At 42.2% G+C, this 26,864-nt stretch overlaps 1 protein-coding gene across 1 annotated transcript in view; it reads left to right on the top strand.

Moving 5' to 3' along the window:
* Positions 1–9,889: 9,889 nt before the first annotated feature.
* Alkbh3 (alkB homolog 3, alpha-ketoglutarate dependent dioxygenase) overlaps positions 9,890–26,864 on the top strand; it is a 38,281-nt gene continuing 21,306 nt past the window's right edge. The window contains exons 1-7 of the mRNA XM_090347863.1: positions 9,890–10,099; positions 12,160–12,326; positions 12,564–12,667; positions 15,141–15,175; positions 17,239–17,286; positions 18,315–18,418; positions 20,175–20,263. Of these exons, the coding sequence (XP_090203989.1) occupies positions 12,224–12,326; positions 12,564–12,667; positions 15,141–15,175; positions 17,239–17,286; positions 18,315–18,418; positions 20,175–20,263 (483 nt within the window). The 5' untranslated portion in view covers positions 9,890–10,099; positions 12,160–12,223. The remainder of the gene's footprint in view (positions 10,100–12,159; positions 12,327–12,563; positions 12,668–15,140; positions 15,176–17,238; positions 17,287–18,314; positions 18,419–20,174; positions 20,264–26,864) is intronic.

Genomic DNA, 26,864 nt, shown 5'->3' with positions numbered 1-26,864 from the left:
GGGCTTGAACTCTGGGCCTGAGCGTTGTCCCTGAGCTCTTCAGCTCAAGGTTACCACCCTACCCTTGAGCCATAGCCCCACTTCTCATTTTCTAGTGATTAATTGGAGATTAGAGTCTCCCAATCTTTAGTGCCCAGGCTGGCTTTGAACCACAATCCTCAGATCTCAGCCTCCTGAGTAGCTAGAATTACAGGGGTATGCCACTGCACCCGGCTTGCAATTTTTTTAAATATATTTTCCCTCAGTTTTCCTGCCCTTAAGATTTTTTTTTAACTTATTTCTTGTGAATCCAGCCTTGCATTGAAATGCTCTGGATAGTGCCCACATTCCTTATGTAGGAGTTTGGGTTCTGGACTAATTTATTTGTTTAACATTGGGTAAAAAGAGTTGGTATTGATGCAAAGTAGAGAGTTGGCATGATGTAAGCAGATGTGAAATGAGAAAGTTTTCCATTTCTAGCAGAGAGCAGAAGAGACACATCTTGCTAACATTCACAGGGACTTGTGTCTACTCTGTATTTTTATTCCAGGTTTGCATGGCTAATACTATTTATCTGTACTTGCCAGAAACCTCCATTGTATTTTCTTCTCTCCTTTTCTTCCCTCTTCCCTCTTACTTCCTTGTCTTCCTGTTTGGATATTGTGTTGGTCAGTTTTTGTTACTGTAACAACATACCTGTGATAATCAGCTTACAAGGGGAAAGGTTTCTTTGGGTTCACAGGTGTGGAGATCTCTCTCCATGGATAGTTGATTCCCCCTTGGTTTGGGGCCTGGGACAAAGAAGCACATCAAAGGAGGAAGCACAGAGGAAACTGCTTGCCTCATGGCAGCCAGGAAGCAAAGAGGAAAAAGGAGGGGCCAGAGCTCCAGTATCCTCTTCAGTTCATCTCACCATATGATGGAAGGTTGCCCCATCTCTTCATAATGTCACAGGCTGAGGACACTGCCTTTAATATATGGGTATTTAGGAGAGAGTTATCCAAACCATAGCAGGTATATCCATCCCTCCCCCAACTAGACCATACTTTAGAAAATGGATCAGAAAACATAAGGGCCCTATATACCACCTTCATTCTCACCTCCTTCAGCTTTGTCTGTTACAATGCCTTACATTACTATAACATATTCGGACTGATATCCAATAATACAGAATTATTATTAACTAAAGAATATCATTTCTATTAGAGCTCACCATTTCTGTGAATTTTAACAGCTTCATGTTATGTGTCTTCCTTTAGAGTCTTTTGCATAATAGATGAACTCCCTTAAAAACACCCTGTGCTCAACCTACAGAGTCCTCTTTTTCCTGCACCTCTTCTAACAACCCTGACCCTTTTCTAGTCTCTAGTTTTGTCTTTATCCGAACGTTACATAGGTAGAATCACACAATATGTAGCCTCAACCTGGCTTCACTGGCTTAACATACAGTTAAGATTCATTAGTTTCTTTTCTGGGACATACATTCCATTCTATTACACAATTTGATTCTACCATGTAGGGAACCATAGCTTATCCCTTTATTGAATGATATCTTCCAGTCTTAAAAAATTATAAACAACACTGCTATAAATGTTTGTGTACAAGTTTTCCTGTAGACAAATTTTTAACTCATTTTGTAAATGCAGAAGAATGTGATTATTTGGCCATGCTGCAAGATTACTTGACTTAGCTTTTCTTTTTTTTTTTGCCAGTCCTGGGCTTGAGCTCAGGCCCTGAGCACTGTCCTTGGACTTTCTCAAGGCTAGAGCTCTACCACTTGAGCCTCAGCACCACTTCCAGCTTTTTTTTCTATGTATGTGGTACCAAGGAATCAAACCCGGGTCTTCATGCATGCTAGGCAAGCACTTTAACCACAAGGCCAAACTCCCGGCCCTTGACTTAGCTTTTTTTCAACTTAATTTTCACTTACTGAGTGGCGGGGGGGGGGGGGCGGGGGGGGGCGTGCACGTGTGTGATGGCATAGGGACTTAAACTCAGGGGACTCAGAGAGTGTTTAGCACTCTCACTTGGCTTTTTTCACTCAAGTCTGGCACTCTTGCCATTTGAGTCATACCGCTTCTGGCTTTCTATAATTAATTGGAGATAAGAGTCTCACAAATTTTTCCACCCAATCTGGCTTTAAACCACAATCCTCATACCTCAGCCTCCTGAGTAGCTAGGATTACAAATGTGTGCTATCCACACCTGGCTTGGAGATTTTTCTGTGGCTGCCTCAGCCAGGATGAACATTACCAATTCCAGTTCTTGTCTGGAGTTTGGGAAGTATTGTCTACCCTTCTAGGTTGTTGAAGTGATAGAGACTCAACAGCCTTGTCGGAAGGCTACAGATTTGGCAGCTTCCCTTCTCACTTCTTCCCTCAAGCTGGAAACTGCTACATCTTTGGTGTTGAGACACGGGCTGGGATCTCTAGGCAACATCTTTACCGAGAGCTATTAGCATGATGTGCCATTATTTTCCTTGGACTGGATTTTCTCAGGAATACAACAGCAGGTTCTCCACATGCTACATATGATCAAAACAGGGAAGTTTGGCAAGATTCTAGTGTGAAAATTAGCAACTGAAAATAAGCCACCAAGTCTTACTCAGAATCAGGCCCAAGAGCCAGCAGCTCTTAAAAACGTTTGTCAGTTCATCCAGGGGATGAGATGACTGCTGAGTGGAGATGGGATTCTGCGCAACCAGCTAGGAAAGGTACCCAGTACTGTAGGAACTTTCAGGGTGAAATAAGGCATTGTTAAAAATGCAGATTACAGCTGGATACTGGTGGCTTATACCTGTAATCCTAGCTACTCGAGAGGCTGAGGTCTGAGAATCATGGTTCAGTAACAGCCCTGGGAGAAGTGTGGGGAGATGGGGAGAGGGACAGGAAGGGGGGATAAAACATGGGAAGGGTTATCAAGCTTCAAGAAGTAATGTATCCACTATCTGACAAAAGTAACTGTAACTCCTCTATACTTTATCCCAACAATACAATAACAATTTTTTTTAAAAAAGAAAGAAATGTTGGGGGAAACTCTTATCTGCAGCTAGCTAGCAAAAAATTGAAAGTAGAACTGTGACTCAAGTGGTAGAGTACCAGCTTGAGTGAAAAGCTAAGGAAGACTTAACCCCAGTGCCAATATAAATGGGGGGGGGTGGCTATCATGTGTAAATAGACACACATACAACAAACATGGAGAACAAATCTGAAGCTTGAACAATCTGTTCCTGCCATTGGTTGTGACCAGAGTCGCACCTATGGCTGCCTCTTCCATACGTCCCTTGCCTTTAGTCAAAATGTCAGCTAACTGGCTCTTTAGCTAGTGGAGTGACCCAAATCCTCAACCCTGAAGGATTTCGTTCTTAGTCATCCTGTATTGTCATTTTGCTGTTGCTGTTGTTTCCTAAGAACACTTAGTGTAGACATAATGTAGTAAGGGGCACAAAACAAAAAACCAACACTCCCTCTTGATTCTAGATTTAATCCTTGTCCCCATAATGCAGCAGCCATATGAAATCTTTTCCTGAGGATTCAGACCCAAACCAGTAATATTCAAAGGTACGAGAACAGGAAACAGGTGGATTACTAAGTACATTAGTAGGAGAAATCATTATCTCTCCTTCTTCCTCTGTTCATGAATTCCGGCTAAGGAGCAAAGGTGACCATATCATAGACTGTTTTGAAGTAGCCCAACAGTTTCCGATGTATGGGAAGTTAATTCCGCAATGATGAACGGTCTGGTTTAGTTCCTCATGACAGTGAGCTATGCTGTGTGGAAATCCATGATGTTAAGACCTTTGGGAAGTCCATAGATATTGGGGCTGGCCAAATTAATATAGACTGGGATAATTCCATATCATACATATATATGATTCATTCTCCTGTGAGAATGAATTTCTATGCTTCTCCCATGATAGAACAGACCCAGTGTGATCCGTCTGCCATCAAATAACTGGATTTTTTTTTTTTTTTGCCAGTCCTGGGCTTGAGCTCAGGGCCTGAGCAATCAATGTCCTTGGACTTTCTCAAGGCTAGAGCTCTACCACTTGAGCCTCAGCACCACTTCCGGCTTTTTTTCTATGTATATGGTATCGAGGAATTGAACCCGGGTCTTCGTGCATGCTAGGCAAGCACTCTACCACTAGGCCAAACTCCCGGCCATAATTGGATTCTTGAGGAATGGTAACATCCGGAGTTTATATTTGCTGGGACCTTTCAGATTAGGTTTAGAACCAGGTCTAGTCAACTCAGCTTCAATAAGGGGACATCCATCCCTCTACCAGGCCTGAGAAGAGGCTGACATATTCACAGAATGTATTGTCTACCTGCTGATTAAAGCAGTTCTTTCCAGGTCACTGCCTTGCATGGGCATTTTTTAGGATCAGAAATATCTTCACAAGTCTGTGTCCACCCACTTTAATCTTCTCAGACTTCTTTGTTGCAAGTCTTCTAATTCAAGTGTATGGAGATCCAGTCAGTTCAGTACCCACGCTACACGAATCACTGTTGTCCAGACTGCTGGCCATTTCTCCATACAAAGTGGGCAGCCCAATGTGCTGCTCGAGGTTCTATTTACTGAAAAGATCTTTCTGTATGGCTGTCCTTCAAAGTCAAGCTGAGAGGTGCTGTTGAGCTGCAGCCATACCCTTTAACCCATTCACAGGAAGACATCGCTCAGTCCATTCATTGTAAGGAACACTGGAGGCGTGGATGGAAGCTGAGGAAGCAAGGCAGCAGAAGTGGAAGCTGAAAAAGGTTAAAGCACTACTCACAATTTGCTCACCCTTTCCAGACCTTTCTGAGCTCAGTCTTCTATACCATTTCCATCTGATCAGAGATTGTAACTGCTTATGGACAACTTGAAAACCCACTGATAAAGCAACACTGAGTTCATAATGAGAAGTCCTGAACATAGGGTGTCTTAATGTCCTATGGCAAGGCATTCAATCTCTACCAAATGCCATAGGCTGGATCACAACATCTAAGTAGTAGAACAACTTCTACTGCAACCTAAACTCAGTGCCAAGCCTTCTCTCGGTCTACTCCATGCTCATACTGGCAGCCCTGTGTGTGATACTTTAGAGTTGTTTGTTCTATTGTCCCTCTCCCATCGCCATCCTCCAAGTCCCCCAAGTGTGAAGTGCAATGAATTGTTTTGCATCTTGAAGGGAGTATTTTAATATGCTCTTGCAAGCCTCATTGAGTTGTGAGCCACTGAATGTGATGGGGTTTCAGTCCCACCCTCTGGTTTACACATGTGTTTCAAAAGTATCTCAAGTTTTATCTTCTTGGTGTATCTAATCAGTATAAAGTCATCATGATTGTTGCCCAGTGTTATTTTCTTGCAGAATGGTTTGTGGACTGCTGGTATGGCAGACAGCAAAAGAACTGAGGCTTTTTAGTGGCAAGACTATGAGAGTATACTGTTGGCTAGCCAAATAAAGGAAAAAAGTTTCTTATCAGTTAATATGGAGAGAAGGAGATTAGACAGGCCATGACTGCACATCAGTAGCAAAGAGTCATGTTAACTGGTTCAATAAAGATTAGCACATCAGATTATATTGGTCAGATAGTCAATGTGGGGGATTCTTTAAGTTACTTAAATATGTTTACCAGTTATACATTCTGGAACTAGGGAGAAAATCATAGAGTTGATCTACTGATGAACTGGAAGATGAACTGGAACTCCAGAGAGGGGTTCATCTCTCACTTGAACATAATCCCTATTTGCTGCTGGACCACAGTGGTATTTTAGGTACCCAGGACTTAGCTTCAGGTCTGAGCCAGCTTCTAGCAACCTCTATAAAGTCTAGGTGTTTGCATTTCCTTGTCATGCAATCAATGTTGTAAATGGCTACATGTACCACGATTGAGACTTGTAGGGAAGATTATGGTATGTTATCCCAAGGTACAGAGTCCTTCAAGAAGAATTTGCTTCTTTAATCAAGAGAGTTGGATCTGAGATATGACTTTAGTCTGAAAAGTAGATGACAGCCAGACTTAAATCTGTGACAACTTCAGTCACAACAAAACTCCCCAGGGTTTTCTTCATTATTCTCATTTATATTTCATTACTGGAGACGGTGTCCACTTCTTAAGATCCCTACAGGATAGAGGGCCCTTACGTTACAGCTCTGTGGGGCTGGTGTGCCCACTTGCCCAAATGAAGGGCTGCCAATTTTCCCCATCTAAAGTAAAAATCAGGGAGCTCATCATGGCGTTGGCATTCCTCCAGGTGCTCCTACAAAGAGGAGCACGCATAGAGCTCTCTAAAAATGCAGGTATCCCCATTTCAAAAGCCTCCGAAGTCTTCCTACAGCTTTTGTGTTTGTGCGCTGTAGGTGGGTCAGTGTAACATGACAAATCCAGTCCAATCTCCTCCCTTCTCTCCTCCTTGAAATACCTCTTCCACGTCATGCTTCACCATCTCCACAGCACCAACTACACCAATGTTGAAGTGCACTAGATTCACCAAGTGATTTGATGAGCACCTTCAGTTTCATAAACCAGCACAATAAGTTTGGGAGTAAGTCTCTAGTATGTGTGTTCACTTAGCTTAATTTGTCCTGATCTAATCTTACCTACTACCTTCCTGGATCAAAACACAATCCATTTCCATGCTGTTTGCTAGGTTTCTGCTGGCACACATTAGTAAGTTTTTTGCTGTTGTTTATTTGGTATGTAGACTTTTATCCTATGTCAGTGTGTTTTTACCCAGCAAAAGCACTAACATTGGTTCATAGTTATGGATCTAATGGCAGTGGTGCAGAGACAGGCAATAAGTTGTAGTTGGTCTTATGTAGAATTAGCCTTTTCAAATTGTCAGCTCCGGATGGTGATTTTGCAGTGTTTTCTAGCAAAAGATGACTAAAGTCTCTTCAGACATGGCCACTTTCAATGCCAACAAATGATCTAAGTGAATTGGGTATTCAAGAATGCCAATTATCTGTCTAGGCAGAGGATTTCAAGTTTTGAAGTTTTAGTCTTTATTGTATTCTTTATTCTTTCCCAACTGATGCCTTAACTTTCATAAGAGAAACTCAGCAAGGCCATAAATTGAACAAACATTCTGATTGAGACCACAGGGAGATATCAAAGACTTCACTGAGGAGTCTAGCTAGAAAACACATCCTGGAGTACAAAATAACAGTCTTTCCTCTTCTCTAATTGTCACCCAGAATCTTCTGCTAGGGAAACTCACTATCCATTGGACCTATTGACAAGATAGACAAGTCCCAATATTCTAAACCAGGAAATGAAGGGTGGGTTTGGAGCTGAGAATCAGTGGGCTAAGTGACAACACACCTCATCTTCATCCCTTCTCCCATAGTCTACTACTATCACCAACCCCTGATTCATACCTAAATACTACAAATAGAAATGAAGAAAGTAAGATTCAAATGAGCATGCTAAGATCACAGAGAACATCTAATACTATGTATGTACATGGATTGAGGATAACCAACATCAATCTGCTCTGCATTTCCTGGCTCTAGCACTTTAAAGTTCTGTATCCCAGGAAACCTGTCAGTCCGTGATAAAAAGATTGGTTTTTTTTTTTCACCCTACATGGGTCCAGGAGGTTTCCAAACTCTATGCATCAAAATTACCTTAGGCACTGTTAAAAATGCAGGTTATCCTACTTTAAAAATTATATATACAGTGATTTCTGATGCCAAAAGGCCATGAACTTAATTTTTTTAGAAACCTTCTACTTGGGGAGTGAACGAGCATTAATCACTACTTTTAGAGACTCCTCAATCCAGGCTTGTTTCTGATCCCAAAGTATAATCATATAAAAGAAATAACATCCTTTGGAAGATGCAGCCAAGGTTTCCTAGGTCAGAAAGCAAACTGACAAATTGCAGTTGATGGATAAATTCAGTTTCAAATTTCAGTTTGAGGATAAATGCTTTTTCCTTCAATGTTACAACATCTAACAAAGAATAATGGATGCTGTGAGAATTGGAGTTGACAATGGCAGGGATAAAGGTATATCACTGGAGGTGCACTGATGGGCTACACTGGGCTTGTTGCATCAAACACTCTCTAGGATCAGGTTTATTTTCAAGCTGTCCATAATGACCTTGTTTTCGTTTGTTTCTTTTGGTATACAGTGGAGAGTAACTTACACAAACTGGTTAATTCTGTGCCATCTTGACCATTTACACCCTGTAAGGTCCATGGTTTGTCACGGGCCACTTTAAAGATGTTTCTCAAGAGGTTGCATTGGGGAGAGAAGATCCTCTTAAAACTTTCTAGATTTACATCATTTCCGTATTATGCCCCAAGTAGAATTGCACTAAATTCTTTATGTACAGAATTTTATTCAATGTTTCCAACAGGAGCTATGACCATTTTAAAACAAAGTGGAGTTCAGGGAACGGGTAGCTCATACCTGTAATCCTAACTATTCAGGAGTCTGAAATTTGAGAATTGAGGTTCGAAGCCACCTGGGGCAGGAAAATCTGAGACTCTGATCTCCAATTAACCACCAAAAACCTGGAAGCTATCCTTAGAGATGGCGCCCAGACCCTGCGTTCGAGTCCTAAGACAGAGGGGAGGTGGGGAGGGAAAGAAAAGAAAAGGAAATGGACTATTGACGAGATATTTCATACCTTGTACATATTATTTGTTCGGAATAAAAGTGAGGCATAATTTGCTTAGCACTGAAATATTATGGGGTCAGGAGCGGGGGATTCCACGTCCCACCAGAGTCCACCACACAGAGACAGTCTCATATAAAAAGGTGAATTTATTGGGGAAGTAGATGGTGAAGTGACCGGCCAGGGACACAGTGCAGACTCGGGAGCTGACACTGTGACCCCGAGCAGCTCTCACACTGGGCAAAACCCATGCAGTTGAACCTGGCCACAAATAGGTGGCCAATGGGGTAGTTACATACACAGAGGGACCATTGCCAGCTCCGGCCACAGGCAGGTAGCCAATGGGTTTACAGCCCAGTGTTTGCATTTACCTATCACCTTAGTTGGAGTTGGCCGGCAAATTGGGCAGGTCTCCACACAAAGCAGCCCCCCCACCTTCACCTAAGTGGATATCCCTCCTTGTAGGGGGTGGGGATAAGGTCAAGGTTGCCCCTCCCTGGAAGGGCAAAGGTGGCTGGGCTAGTTTACCATTGTTGACCTTCCACAATGGGGAACTCTTGGGCATTCCGGATAGCGCCAGTCCCTGCTCCCCTTAACAGAAGTCACCCAGACCCTGAGTTCGAGTCCTAAGACAGAAGGGAGGTGGGGAGGGAAGGAAAAGAAAAGGAAATGGAGTGTTGAGATATTTCATACCTCGTACATGTTATTGTTCAGAATAAAAGTGAGGCATAATTTGCTTAGCACTGGAGAAGCTAGACATTTAAGACATGATCCCAGGCCCTGAAGAATGCTCTGGCTGCCATGGGAACACAGGGGAGGCGCATCTTGGGCTGTCCCTGGCTTTCAGGATAAACCCCAAATCATGTGGCTATGCACCCATGACACAGTCTCCAACTCGGTTGCTTTCTCACCAACTCACTAGCTCTTTCTGAAACAGTTCCAAGATGCAAAAGCTTGCACGATGAGCTTAAGTCCTGAGGCCCTAGGCCTGGGAGCCGCGTCTTTATTTCCCTATGGGCCCTAACCCACTCATTCGGGTCACCAAACTTCTTCTCCACCGTCAATGCCCCGGACCTTTAGGCATTTGGAATAGGAGGCGGCCCGGAGCGTCGAAGTGCACACCGGAAACGGAAGTGCGTCACGCGGAAGCGCGTGCAGCCACGGCTTGTGGTTGGTTAGCTTCTGGAGTTGGTGCGTCACTGTTAAGGTTCCGGTACCTCAGCAGAGGCGGAGGGTGTCTGGAGCGGTTCAGGCCCTGCGCGTCACACCTGGGCGCCTCGCCGCCAGCTTTGCTCAGGGGGGGGGGGGGGCATCGAGGGTGCGGGGAGGAGTGAGGCCTGCCAGGGAAGTTTTCTGGGTGACCTTCGGGCCCCACCCTGGAAGGCTGGCCGACTCCAAAGGAGTACCGAAGCTCACCTTGGATCCCGGCTCGTCCCCTGCCGCCTCTGATTTCTCCGTGGATTCAGAAAAGGGAAATGACTCGTGGTGGGAAGTGACAGCTCCGGATTCCACGTGAGTTTCCCCCTGGCCCCAGCGCCCCTGGGCCTTGGCTCGGCATTGGGGTCCCTCGGTTCATCGGCGTGGAGAATCAGAGGGCGCACGGAAGGGTACCTTAACCAGCACAGGTTCACCGACTGAGTGTCTGGGTTGGGGCTTTGGCATCTGTACTTTGAATTGTTGCTCCCTTCCGTGTGAACGGAGCCGGCAGGTCAGCAAGTCGCAGTCTCTCGGAACCATGGTCAGTGGTCGTGGTGTTTTTAAGACCTCAATTCAGCGAACATGTCACGGGGGGGGGGGGTCTCTTTTCCTTCCTCCCTCCCTCCTTCCTTCCCTCCTTCCCTCCTTCCCTCCTTCCCTCCCTCCCTTCCTTTCTTTCCTTCCTTCCTTCCTTCCTTCCTTCCTTCCTTCCTTCCTTCCTTCCCTCCTTCCCTCCCTCCCTTCCTTTCCTTTTCCTTCCTTCCTTCCTTCCTTCTTTCCTTCCTTCCTTCCGTCCTGTCTGTCTGTCTTTCTAGCTGGTCCTGGGGCTTGAACTCAGGACCTAGGCTCTCAGCGCACTCTACCACTTAACAGCGCCACTTTCGGCTTTTTCTGGACAGTTTATTGGAGATGAGAGTATCACGGACTCTCCTGTTGGAGCTGACTTCAAACCGAAATCCTCAGCTCTCAGCCTCCTGAGTAGCTAGAGCCACTGGAGTGCAGCGTGCTTAAAAACTCTTATTGGCAAAAAAAATAAATAAATAAAATAAAAAACTATTTTTTCAATTATCAGAAAAAGACCAGAACCTAATAAAATTTAGGTTTGGGGGAAGGGGTTGTTTGTTTGTTTGTTTTGCCAGTCCTGGGGCTTGAACTTAGGGCCTGAGCACTATCCTTGGACACTTTTTGCTCAAGGCTAGCACCCTGCCTCTTGAGCCACAGCGCCACTTCCGGCTTTTTCTGTGTGTGTGTGTGTGTGTGTGTCTGTCTGTCTGTGTCTGTGTCTGTGTCTGTGTCTGTGTCTGTGTCTGTGTGTGTGGTTCCAGGTAATTGAACCCAGGGCTTCGTGCATGCTAGATAAGCACGCTACCACTGGGCCACGCTCCCGGCCCTAAAGTTTAGTTTTTTAATCCATCTACTATGAGTTGTTCCCCCCCCCCTCAATGACTTTGGGTCAGTTGCTGAACCCTGTGATCTACAACATATGGCATATAATTACCTATACTACTGTTTATAAAGACAGACAATAAAATATATCATAAATCAGGTTCTCTGAAGGTGAGTCATGGCCAGTTTTAATTTTAATTCTTTCTTTTTTTTTAAGTAATACTGATGTTTGAAGTTAGAGCCTTACAGTTTTTGTACACGTGTTCTCCATCGAGCTATATCTCCAGCTATTTTAAAATTTTCTCTCTTTAATGGATATACTGTGACTGCTGGGTGTATTTTACCTTATAGTATGATTGAATCAAGCCCATTTTTAGTGGTAGAAACAGTAAAATCTCTTAGCAATTTGGAGGTAGACACTGCACTGCTATTTATTGTAGTTAGCATTTGCATGTAAAACATATTGATCTTGTCTAACTGAAGCTCTTTACTCTTGGATCAATATTTTCCTTTCCCCATACATCTCTTGTCCACTTAGTAATTTCCATTTTAGTTTAGTTTACTTATTTTAATTTTATTCAGACTAAAAAAGTTTGACTCTTATTGGTCCCATGTGTAAGTCAGATTGTGTAGTCTTTCTGTGCCAGTAGACATGCTTCTAGGAGAGTTTGCAGCCAGTAATAATAAAATATGGAAATTCACTTTAAAACTGAGTCTTGGCCTGATTCTTAGTGTCTGTGTAGGCACAATGGAATTTCTACTTCCTTATGCTCTCTTGGAGAGTAATGAAAAATGTGATTTATTATGAGTTCTGGTTTTAAAATTTAATGCTCATGTTTTTGTGAAAGAACTGTGAGCTTACAAAATATAAACCAGCAATTGTGAGAAGTGTAGGTTGCTGTTATGTCTTCGGCCTGAAAGAATTATAATTGTGCCCTAATGGGCTCGGCTCCCACAACTTAACTAAATACACTTTTTTTTTTTAATAGATTGGTGGTTTAAATCAGGAATGAAATCTTCTGAAAGCCCAGACCTGAAAACTTTTTGTTCAGAATGGAAGACAAAAGACGGCAAGCTCGAGTGCAGGGAGCCTGGGCTGCTCCTGGGAAAAAACGAGCTAATGCTCAACCAGGCAAGACCCTACAAGGCTGTGTTTGTGTGCTAATGGATCTTGACAACCATATCTGTATATATTGATAGTGATAGTGATAATGTGTGTTCCTCCTATTTACTTATTACCCTCCAACCTTTCAGAGTATATTCAGATCTTCTGTTGACTTGGCCAGTTAATTTTATATATCTAGAGTCATCTTCAAGAAAGTGTTTTTAACTTTCACCTGGTAGAAGGTGACACAGACTTCCTGCATTGAGTCTGTCCTCTCTCCTGTTTCAGCTACTATTCCCAGGAGCCAACTCCATCAGACATCTGGACAGAACTGGAAGAACAAGGAATATTCCCTGTCTGACAGACAGTTTGTGTTCAAAGAACCCCAGCAGGTACTCAAACAGTCACTGAACAATTTTACTAATGAATAATAGAACCAAAAAACCTATAGTAATAATTAAATATGAACTATTTCATCAGGAGCCAGTGGCTTATGCTTGAAATCCTAGCTACTTGGAAGGTGAGACTGATTTGTTTTCAGTTTGAGTTACCCCAGTCAGAAAGGTTCATGAGACCCTCTTTTCAGTCTCTAGCTAGATACAGTATTGTATGCCTTCCATCTCACGCTGTACAGAAGGCTGAGATAGGAAGAATCACAGTTCCAGGCCAGTCTGGACAGAAAAGTCTATAGAGTATCCATTTCCAGAGAGGGAAGTGGGACGTGGCTGGATATGACACAGGCCTGTAATCCCAGCAACTGTGGAATCCTAAAGTAGGCAGTTGTATTTAGGTGGATGAAAAGTGAGACTAAACTCCTCATCTTAAAAATAGCCAATGAAAAACAGTGTCAGCCTAGCAAACTCGAGATCCTGTTCAAACACGTTCCCTTATCTGACAAAGGCATCTTCATATTCTGCCCCCTATATGTAGGTGCATATTATTCTTGTTTATTTGGCATGGAAGCAAAATCATGAGCAGAGACCAGAAAGTTCATATCACAGATGATCTAAACTCTTAACAGTTTAAGATCTGCTGTCTTTAGTGATGCTATGCCAAATATTATTGAAATTTCAGTTATTGTAGTAGAAGTTTGCTTTCTTTTTTCTTTTTTTTTTTTTTTGCCAGTCTTGGGCTTGAGCTCAGGACCTGAGCACTGTCCTTGGACTCTTCTCAAAGCTAGAGCTCTACCACTTGAGCCTCAGCACCACTTCTGGTTTTTTTTCTATGTATGTGGTACCGAGGAATCAAACCCGGGTCTTTGTGCATGCTAGGCAAGCACTCTACCACTAGGCCAAATTCCTGGTCCCTAGAAGGCTGCTTTCTAACTCCCCACCCCCTGAGAAAAATCAAAAAGTAGAAGAAATAGAAGATTCACTTCTTTTTTAGGACGGTGTTGGTGCTTGGATCAAACCCACAGCCTGTGTATGTTATGCCAGTTCTCTACTGCTGAGTTATACACGAGTTCTCATTTCTTTTTTTCAATTTTTCATTTTTGGGGGAGGGGGTAGTTTGAACTCCTATCCTTGTGCTGCTACGCTACTTAGTACTACTTCAGCCTCACCTCTAGCCCTACTTTGGTTTTTTTAGTGATTTTATTTTTCTTTTTTTGAGACAAAATCTTGTTATATATTCCATGCTGACCTGAAGATCACGACATAGCTTAGACTAGTCTTGAACTGTACGACTTCCTGCCTTGGCTTTCTGAGTAATGAAATTATAGGTATGCATTATCATACTCTCAGCCTCTTTTTTTTTGGCCAGTCCTGGGGCTTGAACTTAGGGCCTGGGCACTGTCCTTGGACACTTTTTGCTCAAGGCTAGCACTCTGCCAGTTGAGCCACAGCACCACTTTCAGCTTTTTCTGTATATGTGGTGCTGAGGAATCTAATCCAGAGCTACGTGCGTGCTAGGCGAGCACTCCACCACTACACTATGCTCTCTACACTAGCCTCTTAAAAAATAAATAAATAAATAAATTGGTTTTAAAAGTCGGGCATCATGCTTATGGTAATGGTTACGTAAATATCAAACATTTGATTTTTATAGTATATATACTAGGCTGTGTGTGCTGGCCTACATGTATAATTTCAGCTACTTAGGAAGTAGAGATTGGGAGGATTGTGGTTCAGTGGCAGTCTGCACAAAATGTTAGTGAGATGAGATCTCATTTCAGTGAATGCTGAACCTGATGGCATGTGCTTATAATCCTAGCTGTGCAGAGGGTAGGAATAAGATTATGGTCTAGGCTGACCTGAACAAAAATTCAAGACGCAACTTGAAAAAACAGCTAGAACAAAAAGGTGTGAGGGCACCTACTTACCTATCAAATGTGAGACCTAAGTTCAAATCGTAGTACCACCAAGAAATAAAAATAAGTAAAATAAAACATGTAAAAGCTTTTATGTAAGCCTTCTTAGAGCTGCTGGCCAGTAGGAAAACTTGGATTCTTCTTTCAGTATGCTTGCAAGTGTGAAATGGAGCAAAAAAAAAAAAGCCAAAACAGGTAAATTAGTGAAATTAGTGATAGAATAAAAAAGGGACAGGGCTGGAGTTTGGTCTAGTGGTTGAGTGCTTGCCTAGCATGCACAAAGTCCCCGGTTCGATTCCTCGGTACCACATACAGAGAAAAAAAAGCTGGAAGTGGTGCTGAGGCTCAAGTGGTAGAGCTCTAGCCTTGAGAAAGTCCAAGGACAGTGCTCAGGCCCTGAGCTCAAGCCCAGGACTGGCAAAAAAAAAAAAAAGAAGAAGAAGACGAAAGAAAAGAACTTAAACTAAAAAGGGACAGTGTAAACCCACCTTCTTTTCACTTGAAATAAGAGGATATAGAAACCATTCCAGAACTAAGATCCGCCTGTTTCCTTTCAGGTAATCCGTAGAGTCCCAGAACCACGTGTAATTGAGTAAGTACTTTGCCTCTATGCTATAATTGCTGCTCACAATGAAATAGCCAGTATCTTTACCTTGACCTCGAGTTTTCCATCTGGAATAGAAGGGCCCAGTGAGCCTCTTCATTTCAGACCGGAAAATTCCTATCTCTGTCTTCAAATTTAATCTCTTGAAAAGACTTTGTGAATTTGCTGATGGTATAAAAATTGTAATAAGACCTCTGTACATTAATTTTGACTCTTGTATGGATTTCCTGGCCTTCTCTTGTTGGTAGCCAGCAAGCTAAAACACCTCTTAGCTAAATTAGGAAGGGATCTTTCCCAAGTTGTTGGAGCTTGGCTCTTTGAGCAACTGGTAAGTATCATTTTGGTGGTCAGGCTGAGAGGCTCTGCTGCACCTTAGAAGACCTTCAGGAACACTACTCAAACCACATGATGGTTCTCTGAGCAACCGAACTGCTGTTAAATGTTCTTATATTGATCTGTGTCTAAAGTGGTGAAAGAAATGCCCTACTTCTCTTTCCCCAGTTACCCATTTCTACCTCAGATAATTGTCAATAAAAACTGTCCCTTTATTTTAGCAAATTAGGATCCGACGGGTGCTCTAGCTCATTAACAATCAGTTGTGCTATTCGCTGTTTGTAGGATGGCTTGAATATCTTAGAAGAATTGGAAACTAACACAAATGTCAACATAATTTCAGAGAGTATCTAGCCTTGTCTTTGCCATTACTTAACTCTAAAAAACCCTGTGGTAAGTTCCTCCCCTCTTTCTGGATCTCTTTTTTTCCTTGTCTGGATTATATAATCACTTGGGCCTAGTCTAATTCCAATAATCTTTGCTCTGAAAATATCAGTTTGGCCAGGTGCTGGTGGCTCATCCCTGTAATAGTAGCTACTCAGGAGACAGATCTAAGGATTGAGGTTTGAAGGCAGTCCAAGCTGTCTGAAAAGTCAGACTCATCTCTATTAACTAGCAAAGTGTTGCACTCAGGTGCAGAGCACCAGCAGTGTGAATGGACAAAAAGAGTAAAGCCCTGAGTTTAAGTCCTCATACTAACATAAAAAGAATATCAGTATAGTGTTACTTCCATTTGTAGTAATAAAGAGAATAAACAGAACTATGAAACCCATTAAAGATGGACCCTTCAGGCTAGGTAATTATGAGTATGGGAGTCAAGAGGAAAATGACACAGTCCATTCTTATTTGCCTTAGGATTTGTTAATTGTGATGATCAAAGTTAACTATACTAGATACTGATTTTAAAACTCAGAGTTGTGCTCCATATTTAAAGAGAGCCAGTTTCTAAGAGAACCAGAGTGCATCACATTAAAACATTGAATTCAGATTCTAGAAAGCTGTATAGACAATTGAAAAGTGTATGTAAGCAACCAAATGTAACTGCCTACAGCTTCAACTCAGAGGGACTCACATATGTGCATAAGATCTTAGCTTGGGGATCATGAATTACCAGTTCCTATGACAAGAGATTATTTGAAGGCTGATATGGGCTGGGACCGCTGAGTAGCAGGGAAGGACTCAATGTGTAGAAATGCAGGGTTAGAAGCAGGTGGTGTGTTTAGGAGATTTGTGGCTGTTGATGGGTACAGAGGATGGAGTCGTGAAGACCCTGAACAAGTTCCAATCCTGGAGGATTTTACGCAGGAGGAGCATTGCTCTGTGTTCATCTTTGCAAACCACAGGAGCTCTGAGCCCTGTGACCCACTTGCCACCTGCAAAACACGTCCCATAATCCAAGCTTTCCAAAGAGGAGATGCCCCTTTGTCTTTCTTAGATACCCCTGTGTTAGGTAGATTGCTGGGTCCTGTCATCTTGAAATATAAAAGAGAATGGGAACTTGCTTCACCCTACTTTTCTCTCCATATTCTGGGCTTATCAGAGTTCCATCCCTAGGGCCTTTAATGATGTGTCCTCATCTTTTCTCAAGGAGGTGGGTCCTACCCCCTAATTGCACTCTTTCGTAGCTACATGATGTTAGTGAGGCTCCCTTCTGCTGGTGGGAGTTGGGGGAGCCCTGTTTTACCTCATTCCAACCAGTGTCTTTTCTCTTTCTCCAGCAGGGAGGGTGTGTATGAGATCAGCCTGTCACCCACAGGCATATCTAGGTGAGTACTTAGAAAGGGACTGTAGGCATAAAAGCTTAGGGACAGTGCTCAGGTGCTGAGTTCACCAGAACTGGTACAAAAAAATGAAGAAACAGAAGAATGACTTGGAATTCTGCTGGAGTCGAGGTTCTTCAGCTCTGCTCTGATTATAATGCTTTTTGTAGCCTCCCTTAAGTCAGAATTAAGAGCCACATCAGACCAGTTGCATTCCTTTGGCTACATCTCATTGTTAACTAGGTGGCTGCTGGCCAGCTTTGGCTCTTTGAATTTAAACACACCTTCAGGGTAAGGATTTGTTGATACCATGAGAGTATTCAAGAGAATGAATGTTCTTTCAGAACATTTCTTAGGAAAGATATCCTAAATAAATTTTCGACATTGCATTGATATAGTCCTAAGGAATCCCTGCTGTTCCTCTGTCATCCCTCAAAAGAGCCACTCGTTAAAAAAGCACAGGTAATTGGCCAGGAGCGTGGCCTAGTGGTAGAGTGCCTAGCATACACAAAGTCCTGGGTTCGATTCTTCAGTACCACATACACAGAAAAAGCTGGAACTGATGCTGTGGCTCAAATGGTAGAGCTCTAGCCTTGAGAAAGCCCAAGGACAGTGCCCAGACCTGAGTTCAAGCCCCAGGACTTGCAAAAAGAAAAAACCAGCACAAGCAAGGTGTCTCATTTGCTCTCCACATGACCTTAGGAGATGGATGGCATCTTACTGACACTTGAGAAGACCAAGGTGCAGATGAAGCTGATTGCTTCTGCCCCTTAAATTCTTACTTGACAGTACTCAAGTTCTTATGTAGCACTTGAGCCAAAATCTACCAGAACCCTCATCTTCCCCCATCCTTCCTGTCTTTATTGTCCAGATGTGAAAGGAGGATCACAACTTGTGGCATTTCTGTGGGTGGTGGCTAGGTGATTTCTTCTCCCTAGTAGAGGAATGATCCAGACAACTCCCTCTACTAGTAATGAGAGTGTAACCCGTGTTATCTGTGTTCTTTAGTTAATAATGGTTCTTCCTACCTCAAGGGTCTGTTTATATCCTGGTTTTGTTGATGTGGAAGAAGCCAACTGGATATTGGAACAGCTTCACCAGACTGTTCCCTGGAAGCAGAGGATGGGCTTCCGAGAGGGTGAGTAGAGCTCTGAGGTTGCAGTGGCTGCAGACTGGCCTCCCTCTGTGGATGTCTGGAATACTGTTTCCTCTTCTTTACACAGCCAGCCTTAAACAGAGGTTCACTTGCCTTTTTTTTTTTTTTTTTTCCTCCCCACCCCAATGCTGAGGACTGAATTCAGGGCCTTGTACTTGCCAGGCAAGGGCTCTTCCACTGAGCTATATCTCCAACCCCTTAAACAGGGGTTCTAAACCCAAGCCCCTTAGGAGTGGAACTTTGTCAGTCGCAGGACACAAACAGTATTCTGGGCAGGAGAAACAGGGTAAGGTGCCAAGAGCTCAGGAGAAGGCAACAGTCTAGAAGCGCCAGAGGAAGCCTGATTGGACAACTGAACAGATAAGAGGTAGCTCTGTGCCAACTTCCTTCTTTCCTTTTTTCACAGAAGCTTCCAGAACTTTTCCTTCTGATTCTATTTGGCATTCTTCTTCAGTTCTTCAGTTCTTACTGACTTTTCAGCCTGTTTTGCTTTCACCAGAAGAGTCCAGTCTTTAGTTTTAGTGTCAGCACTTTCCCAAGCTAGTGAAGGTGCAGCCCAGTTGATTGCCTGACTTGGAATCTGTTCCTGCTCTATGGGCAACCATAGCAACAACAGGGCCTGCGATACCACAGGTGATCACTGGGGGGCATCTGTGCTCTAGCATAGCATGTCCTATACATTCCTATGAATTTAAAATTTTTGTGCAGAATAAAGCAAATAATCTGTAGGCTTCATTTTTGTCACTCACCCACTAGGAATCAGCTTTTTTTTTTTTTGGTGCCAGTCCTGAGGCTTTAACTCAGAGCCTGGACAGTACCCTTGAACTTCCCTGCTCAGGGAGCTCTACCACTTGAGCTACAGCTCTGCTTCCGGGAATCAGCTTTTTTCAGGGCAGATTTTGTCCAACTTCTAGAAGTTTCTATAGCTGGACTGTTGTTTTCATACTTTGTTATATTCATGATAATCAACTATAACAAAATTACAGCTAAGTAATCATAACCCTTCCTTTTCTTATCCCTTCAGTCCAACTAATGAAACCTATCTTATAATGTTCTTGTGTTGATTAAATAAAATAATAAGAGCTTAACAGAATGCTTGGTTTTATATTAAGCCTTCAGTGACTGTCAGCTACTTTTATTATTGTACTGGAAATTGGGTCCAGGGCCTTGCACATGCATATTGCATATGTGAGCTCCATCCCCAGTCCTTTTTGATTTTCATTGTTTTTATTGTATTGATACCATTTGAGTGGAAATAACACATCTATATGAATTAGTCTCTAAATTCCACATCACCAGCTTCTGACTAAAATAACCTACTTTTATAGAGCCAGTCCCAACACTTTTTCTTTTGTTTGGAATAAAAGCTGACACAACATTGGACAAATGAACCATTTAGTTTTCGCATGGACATTGGTCCCACAAATTCCTGCTTACAGTCATCCAAACTGTTCCATAGCCTGCTTTGAGAAACTGGTCGAAGTCACGTATATTCTCAGCTCAGACCCTTCTTCTCGACTGTTCTGCCCCACACCTTCTGTTGTTCTTTAGAACCCTTGACCCATTCTCCTCACCAAACCCCACATCCCCTGTGAGGTGGGTGGTAGTCAGAGCCCAGCCTTCTCTTCCTTGGAGTTTCCCAGAACTTCTTGCCTAGTATAGGCTCACACCTGACTTGCAGTAGGTCCACCTGAAGTAGCACTAAACTATCTCAAGAGCCCTGTATTTTCTTTCTTAGATATAACATATCTTCAGCCAAGACTTACAGCATGGTATGGAGAACTTCCTTACACTTACTCAAGAATCACTATGGAACCAAATCCTCACGTATGTTGGAATAACGTCATTGCTGTGGTTTTATAGACTGAATATTATTAGGTTTTAAATACTAACAGAGAACAGGCACTAACCTAGCTGAGATACCTAGTAGTTTTAAAATGGCAGAAAATTCTGTGTTCACACATTGAAGCTGTGTGTTTGTGTGTGTGTGTGTGTGTTGGTGCTACTAGGGTTTGAACTCAGGATCTGTGCTTTCCAGACAAGCACTCTATCATGCCTCCAACCTTCTTTTGCTTTTAACTATTTGTTAAGTAGGGTCTTACCTTTTTGGCCTGGATTAGCCTCAGTCTATCTTCCTGCCTATGTTGATCACATAGCTGGGATTATAGGTATGTACCACCACTCTTGGCTTGGGTTTTGAGACAGGGTCCTGCTAACTTCTTTTTGCTAGCCTTTCTGTGTTTCTGCCTCCCATGTAGCTGAGATTACAGGCATGTGTGTCATGTGCCACTGTTTTCTGTGCTTTGGATACAAGATGGATACAGAAGATAAACTTGGTTTCCTCTGGAGCTAAGCTATAACTGCTAGAGGCCAGGCTTTCAAGAACATGAACTATTATTGTTCGTCCTGATAGCTCCTCCTCGAGGCTTTATGGCCGTAACCCTCTGTATACTCCCAGGATGTATTTGCTGTGCAGTGAGTCAGAATGCCTTTTTCTATTTCTCACATTCTTTGTGCAGTTTCTGAAGGGAAAAAAAAAACTGGCATTTTTGTGTTGTTGTCACTAACTTTGCATTAATTCTATGGATACAGAGTTCTCAGACATCCAATTAATTACTGCCTTGGCTTGTTTCTGGTGCTTCTTCTCTTTTTAAAATTTTCCATGACAGTAGACAAAGATATTTTTGGATATAAATTAAGCTTGTCCAGAGGATAGAATTAAGGTCCAAGAAATAGCTCCCTGTTTAGTTCCTGGAATCTTTCTTTTGGCAAACAATGTTATGCGTTATTGAAAGAGACTGAAGAAAATGGAATTTTGCTTACCAGGTTCCGATACATAGAAATGTGACAAGTTGAGAACCTCTAGTAATACTTAAGCACAAACTAGCACTCAACCAAGACATTCAGAAATGGAAGACAGCTTCTGATACAGGGAGGTGAGACCTGGTATCCAGAGCTTACACCTTGGCATGTTTGAGTTTCTGAGACTGAATTTAGAATATGGTCAAGGAAAGTGTGGAGACCCTTTTATGTGAAGTTGGTTTGGAAAACACAGAAAATTGAATTAGGCCCACCCAATGTAACGAGATCTCTGTACATTAATTTTGACTCTTGTATGGATTTTCTGGCCTTCTCTTGTAGCCAGCAAGTTAAGACATCTCTTAGTTAAATTAGGAAGGAATCTTTTCCAAGTTGTTGGAGGTTGGCTCTTTGAGAAGCCAGTAGTTGTTTTTTTCATTCATTTTGGTTTATCTTTCAAAACATGTTTCTCAGCATCTATACTGCTGATATTTGGGGCAGGGTCATTTTTTGTCATGAGATGTCCTGTGCCCTGTGGCATGTTTACGAATATTTGTGACCTCTGCTAATTGGATACCACAGACCAGTGGCATCTCTCATGCCATCTTGACAGCCAAAAATGACCCTAGACATTTCTACAGGTCTGTTAGAGCATGATTGCCCTGAGCTAGAGCCACTGCTTACAAGCATATGTAAGTCACAGAACTTGCTTAGTAAAGAAGCTTCTTTCTGTCTAGACCATTTTTTTCCAGTCCTGAGGCTTGAACTCAGGGCCTGAACACTGTCTTTGGACTTTTTCCTCAAGGGTAGCATTCAGCCACGTGAGCCACAGCACCACTTCCAGCTTTTCTATGTATGTGGTACCAAGGAATTGTACCCAGGTCTTTGTGCATGCTAGGCAAGCACTCTACCACTAGCCAAACTCCCGGCCCTCTTTAAAGAATTTTTAGTGACAGGGTTTGTTTCTTTCGATTAAGAAACTATATACATTATTGAAAATTTAGAAACTATAGGTAAGCAGGAAGAAAAATGTTACATTTTTTTTGGTCTTGCTTCAATTTGACATTTTAGCTTCAATTGTTTCTTGCTTAGAACTCCCCCCACTCCCCCCCCCCCAGTACTGGGGTTTGAACTCTGCCTCTCTCTTGCTAGACAGGCATTCTACCACCGGAACTACACCCTCAACATAGACGAATTTTTTGTGTTGTTACATACTCAACTTATTAGGTTCTTCATATTTAAACTTTCCAGAGCTTATTTTTTTTATTTTGTTTTTTGAAATTAGCTTTAAGTAGTTGTCCAGAGGAATTTCAGTGCAACCTGTGAGTGCAGTTCAACTTACAAATACAGTGTAGCTTGGTCAGTGTCACCTCCCCCATCTCAACTCCATCCACCCCTCAAGTTATCTGGTCCCATTTTCAGGTACATATATCGAGTATTATGACTGTATTCACCTCCTATTCCTCTTTCCACCCATCACCTCATCCCCCAAAGTACTACTTTATTCAGACAACACATGTTCTAGATTCCTGGTAGTAATTTTTTTAGATTGTCGATTGTTCAAAGAGGCTATGAAATGTACCCCTGAATATATCATACTTTGGTCAGTTTGTGTATATATGCATATGGCCTCTGTGTGTTTTCATATATGTTTATATTTTTATTTAACTTGAGAATTATTTTTCCTATGAAAATGCAAAGAAGCTTACGCTTGGTAGGCAGAGTCAGAAGGATCAGCCAGTCTGGGCCACACAGCAAGACCCTGTCACAAAGAATTATAAACAGAAACAAATCAGGCAAATACAAAGTTATGTATGCTGTGTTTTATTGACTATATCACTGTTTTAGTATCATTACATATTCTTGTATATGATATTTAATAGCTGCATAGTATTCTATCATCTCTGAGTACCATAATTTAAGTAAACAAGGTTGTCAAATCAGAATTATTTAATCTGGAATTTGTGTGTCTGTTTGCTAATATATTTGGTTCCTGGATATATTATCTTAAAATCTAAAGAGTTGCTCCTCTCTGAGATTTTTTAAAGCATTAATGTGTGTACGTGTAAGTTCTTGGTCAGTTTTTTAAAACTGTCCCACGGCATTACCATTAGTCTCAAATCATAGGTAGACTTTTTCTTCCTCCTCCTTCCTTCTCGTTCCTTATCCTCTGTGGGGCACGTCACATCAAGGGTAAAAGGCCTACCTCATGGCCCAGTGCTCATTTTCTGGTTTTGGAGATCCAATCTGCCTGTCTCCTAGTTGGGAGGTTTGGCTATGGTTTGTGATGTAAAATAAGGCTACCTCGAACCCATGGATTGCCCTCTCTGACCGCACCTACCTCCCCCTGTCCTACCTACTTTTATGTTAATAGATTCCTGCTTCTTACTTTAGCCCCTGGTATCTTCCCATTAAACCAGTCTGCTGTGACATTCTCCCTGGGGAGTCTGTGCCTTCCCTCTGGAGAAGGGAGGGCTGGATGAAGGCGGCCAGCCGGCCCTATCCTTTCTCGGTCTCGTCTTAGTTGGGGCGTGTTCTCTTTGCCCTTCCTGCTGGTCAGGAGGCAAAGAGTGCTAAAAACCCCGACAATCCTCCTCTTCTTTTTTGGGAACTGTGTTTTGCTATGTAGCCTAGGCTAACCTTGAACTCCTAATCCTCCTGCCTCAGCTTGAGTAATGGCATTGTACATGTTATGTGGCTGTTTCAATCGTAGGTTTTTAGACTTGTTTTAGTCCTTTTTCAGATTAAACATTGCACGAACCCACTATATAAAATATCACAGCCTCAGGCTGGGAGCTTGGCCTAGTGGTACAGTGCTTGCCTAGCATGCACAAAGACCTGGGTTCGATTCCTCAGTACAACATACATAGAAAAGTCAGAAGTGGTGCTGTGGCGCAAGTGGTAGAGCACTAGCCTTGAGGAAAAGCCCAAGGATAATGCTCAGGCCCTGAGTTCAAGCCCCAGAACTGGCAAAAAAAAAAAAAAAAAAATCACAGCCTTAACTGCTTGGGAAACTGGCATCCTTCTTTGTCCTACCACAGACTCTACAAAATGCCACATAATGTCTTTTTATTACTTTTTTATATTTTCTCACATTCTTTCTTCCTCAAATGTCTTTTGAGGATAGAATGTCTTCACTGAACAGTGACATGATGCTCAGTTTTAAATTAGACATTCAGTTCGGGGGCTCTGTATATAGAGTATCAGTTAAAGTCTAAATTAATCCTTTGGTTCGTTATCCTCCCTTTTCTCCCTTTCTCTGCACTTCACTACCAAAAATAACCAAGAAAAAAATATATATACCCACTTAGAAACATAATGCATTTGATGTTACCACAGCACTCAGTTCTCAAGCAAGTCAGGGAAGTGCTAATTAGATTCTCAGTCACACTGTAGAAACATTCTCTTCTCCCTTACATTCTTGCTTTTCTTGTAAAGTATGTAATCCTAGCATCTGATCTGTATCTCCATGAAGATAAATTTGTAGAATAAGTAGGCAATATGAATCACCGACATAATAGTTTGACTTTGGGAATTCTCTTGGACACAGGTTACATTTTGTTTTATTGATCTAAGTTGTTTTTTGTTGTTACTGCCTTTTTTTTTTTAAACAATTTTCCTGCTTAGCCCATAATGCTAATAATGACTATAAGGCAGTCAGCTTTGTCACAATGAAGCTGAGAGCTGCTTACCTGTGTTTCCCCGGTAGTTTTGCAGGCAGTAGGCATGGAAACTATTTAATAATAATATGCATTCCTTTTCTGAACTACACCCATCCCAGCACTATTAGACGTGCCACACGCCATCCAGAGAGCTCTCTAAAAGTAACAGGTCTTGAAGTGTGAACTCAGATGCCTGGATGAGGTTTTTGAGGATCTACAAATCCACTTCCATAGCAGTACTAAGACTGTGTGATGTGTCCACCATGTGTTGAGTCTGTAGTAATGGTACAAAGTACCAATGGGTAATACTGGTGGCTCCAAACTCAACTGTGTTCTTCACCACCATGCACTTCCACGTTAAAGCGTGAAAAAAGACATGTTGAGCTGGGCCCAGTGGCTCACACCTGTCATCCTAGCTACTCAGAAGGCTGAGATCTGAGGATTGCAGTTCAAAGCCAGCCCAGCACAAAGTCTATGAGACTCTTTATCTCCAGTTAACCACTAGAAAACCTGGCTCAAGGGGTAGGGCAGTAGCCTTGAACTGAAGAGCTAAGGGACAATGCCCACGCCCAGAGTTCAAGTCCCACGACCGACCCCCCATAAAAAGAAAGATAGAAGTGTTGATTTTATTTAGGACTATCCCTTGATTAAGTCATTTTTAATAAATTCTGACCTCTGAGTATTTTTGTTTTGTTTTGATGAAATGGGAAGTATATATCAGACCCTCTGATGCCATCCCAAGTACAATGTTTGAACCAAGCTGTAAACTCAACTAGCAGTTTTTTTCATGGACTATTTATTAAGAGAAACTGGCAAACTGGTTGTTCAGACTTGAATGTCTAACAGATATTTTTTTCTTAAGTGTTTAACATTAGTGTCACTTCAAGGAAAATAGTGGGCTGGATTCACTCATTACTGATGATAAAGGTTGAGTTTTTAAACAAAAATTCGATTTTACATCACTTTATCCTGACCTTTTCCCATTTTTTAGACTTTTCTGATATGATTAGGGATATTAACAGATGTGATTTTTTTATTGTTATTGTATGAGTTATGTTAATGCTTAGATCTGTGTTAACTCTGACCTGATATTTCCCGGATAACCAGTGGTTGATGTAAAAAATAATCTTTGAAAGGGCTCTAAACTAAGTATTGAGATGGAATGACTTTTCTAAGTACTTCAATAAATCATCATGAAAAGATTGAGAATGGAAGCAGTTAAGAGAATCAGCTCTTGTCAGACACCAGTGGCTATGCCTGCTATAACCCTAGCTGCACAGGAGGCTGAGATCTGAGGATCAGCGTTTGAAGCCAGCCTGGGCAGAAAATCCCTGAAACTTACAGTAATAAACCAGAAATGAAGGTATGGATCAAGTGATAGAGCGCCAGCCTTCAGTCAAAAAGCTGGGCACTGGTGGCTAATGCCTCTAATCCTAGCTACTCAGGAGACTGGGATCTGAGCATCACGGTTCAAAGCCAGCCCAAGCATGAAAGTCTATGAGATTCTTATTGCCAATAAACCACTAGAAAACTGGAAATTGTACTGTGGCTGAAGTGATAGAGTGATCACCCAGGCCCAGAGTTCAAGCCCTACAACCGACAAAAAAAAAAAATCTCATAGAGCTGTACTCCCCCTGATCTCAACTCCCTGAGTAGCTGGGCTTATACAAAACTCTTGAGTTCCAGCCCTAGTACGAGCACTGGAAAAAACAAAAATCCTTTCTTAAGTCAGACAATAACAAGATTTGCAAAGTAGTGCTACTTTGATCATCAAGTTTTTGTTTTGAAAATTATAGTTACATTCTCATACACATACAAAATAAGTGCTCTCATGTTGTGGATTTGCTATTGCATTGGAAGTGAGTTAGCCAGTAGAACTTTTTACACCTTTATTTATTCATTTGTGGTACTAGGGTTTGAACTCAGGACCCTGCACTTGCTATTCAGGCACCTTACAACCTGAGCTA

Source organism: Megascapheus bottae, chromosome 16 (assembly GCF_031878675.1).
Source record: "Megascapheus bottae isolate mThoBot1 chromosome 16, mThoBot2.hap1, whole genome shotgun sequence".
In the NCBI taxonomy this organism is placed as follows: domain Eukaryota; kingdom Metazoa; phylum Chordata; class Mammalia; order Rodentia; family Geomyidae; genus Megascapheus; species Megascapheus bottae.
This window is presented reverse-complemented; position numbering and strand designations above follow the sequence as displayed.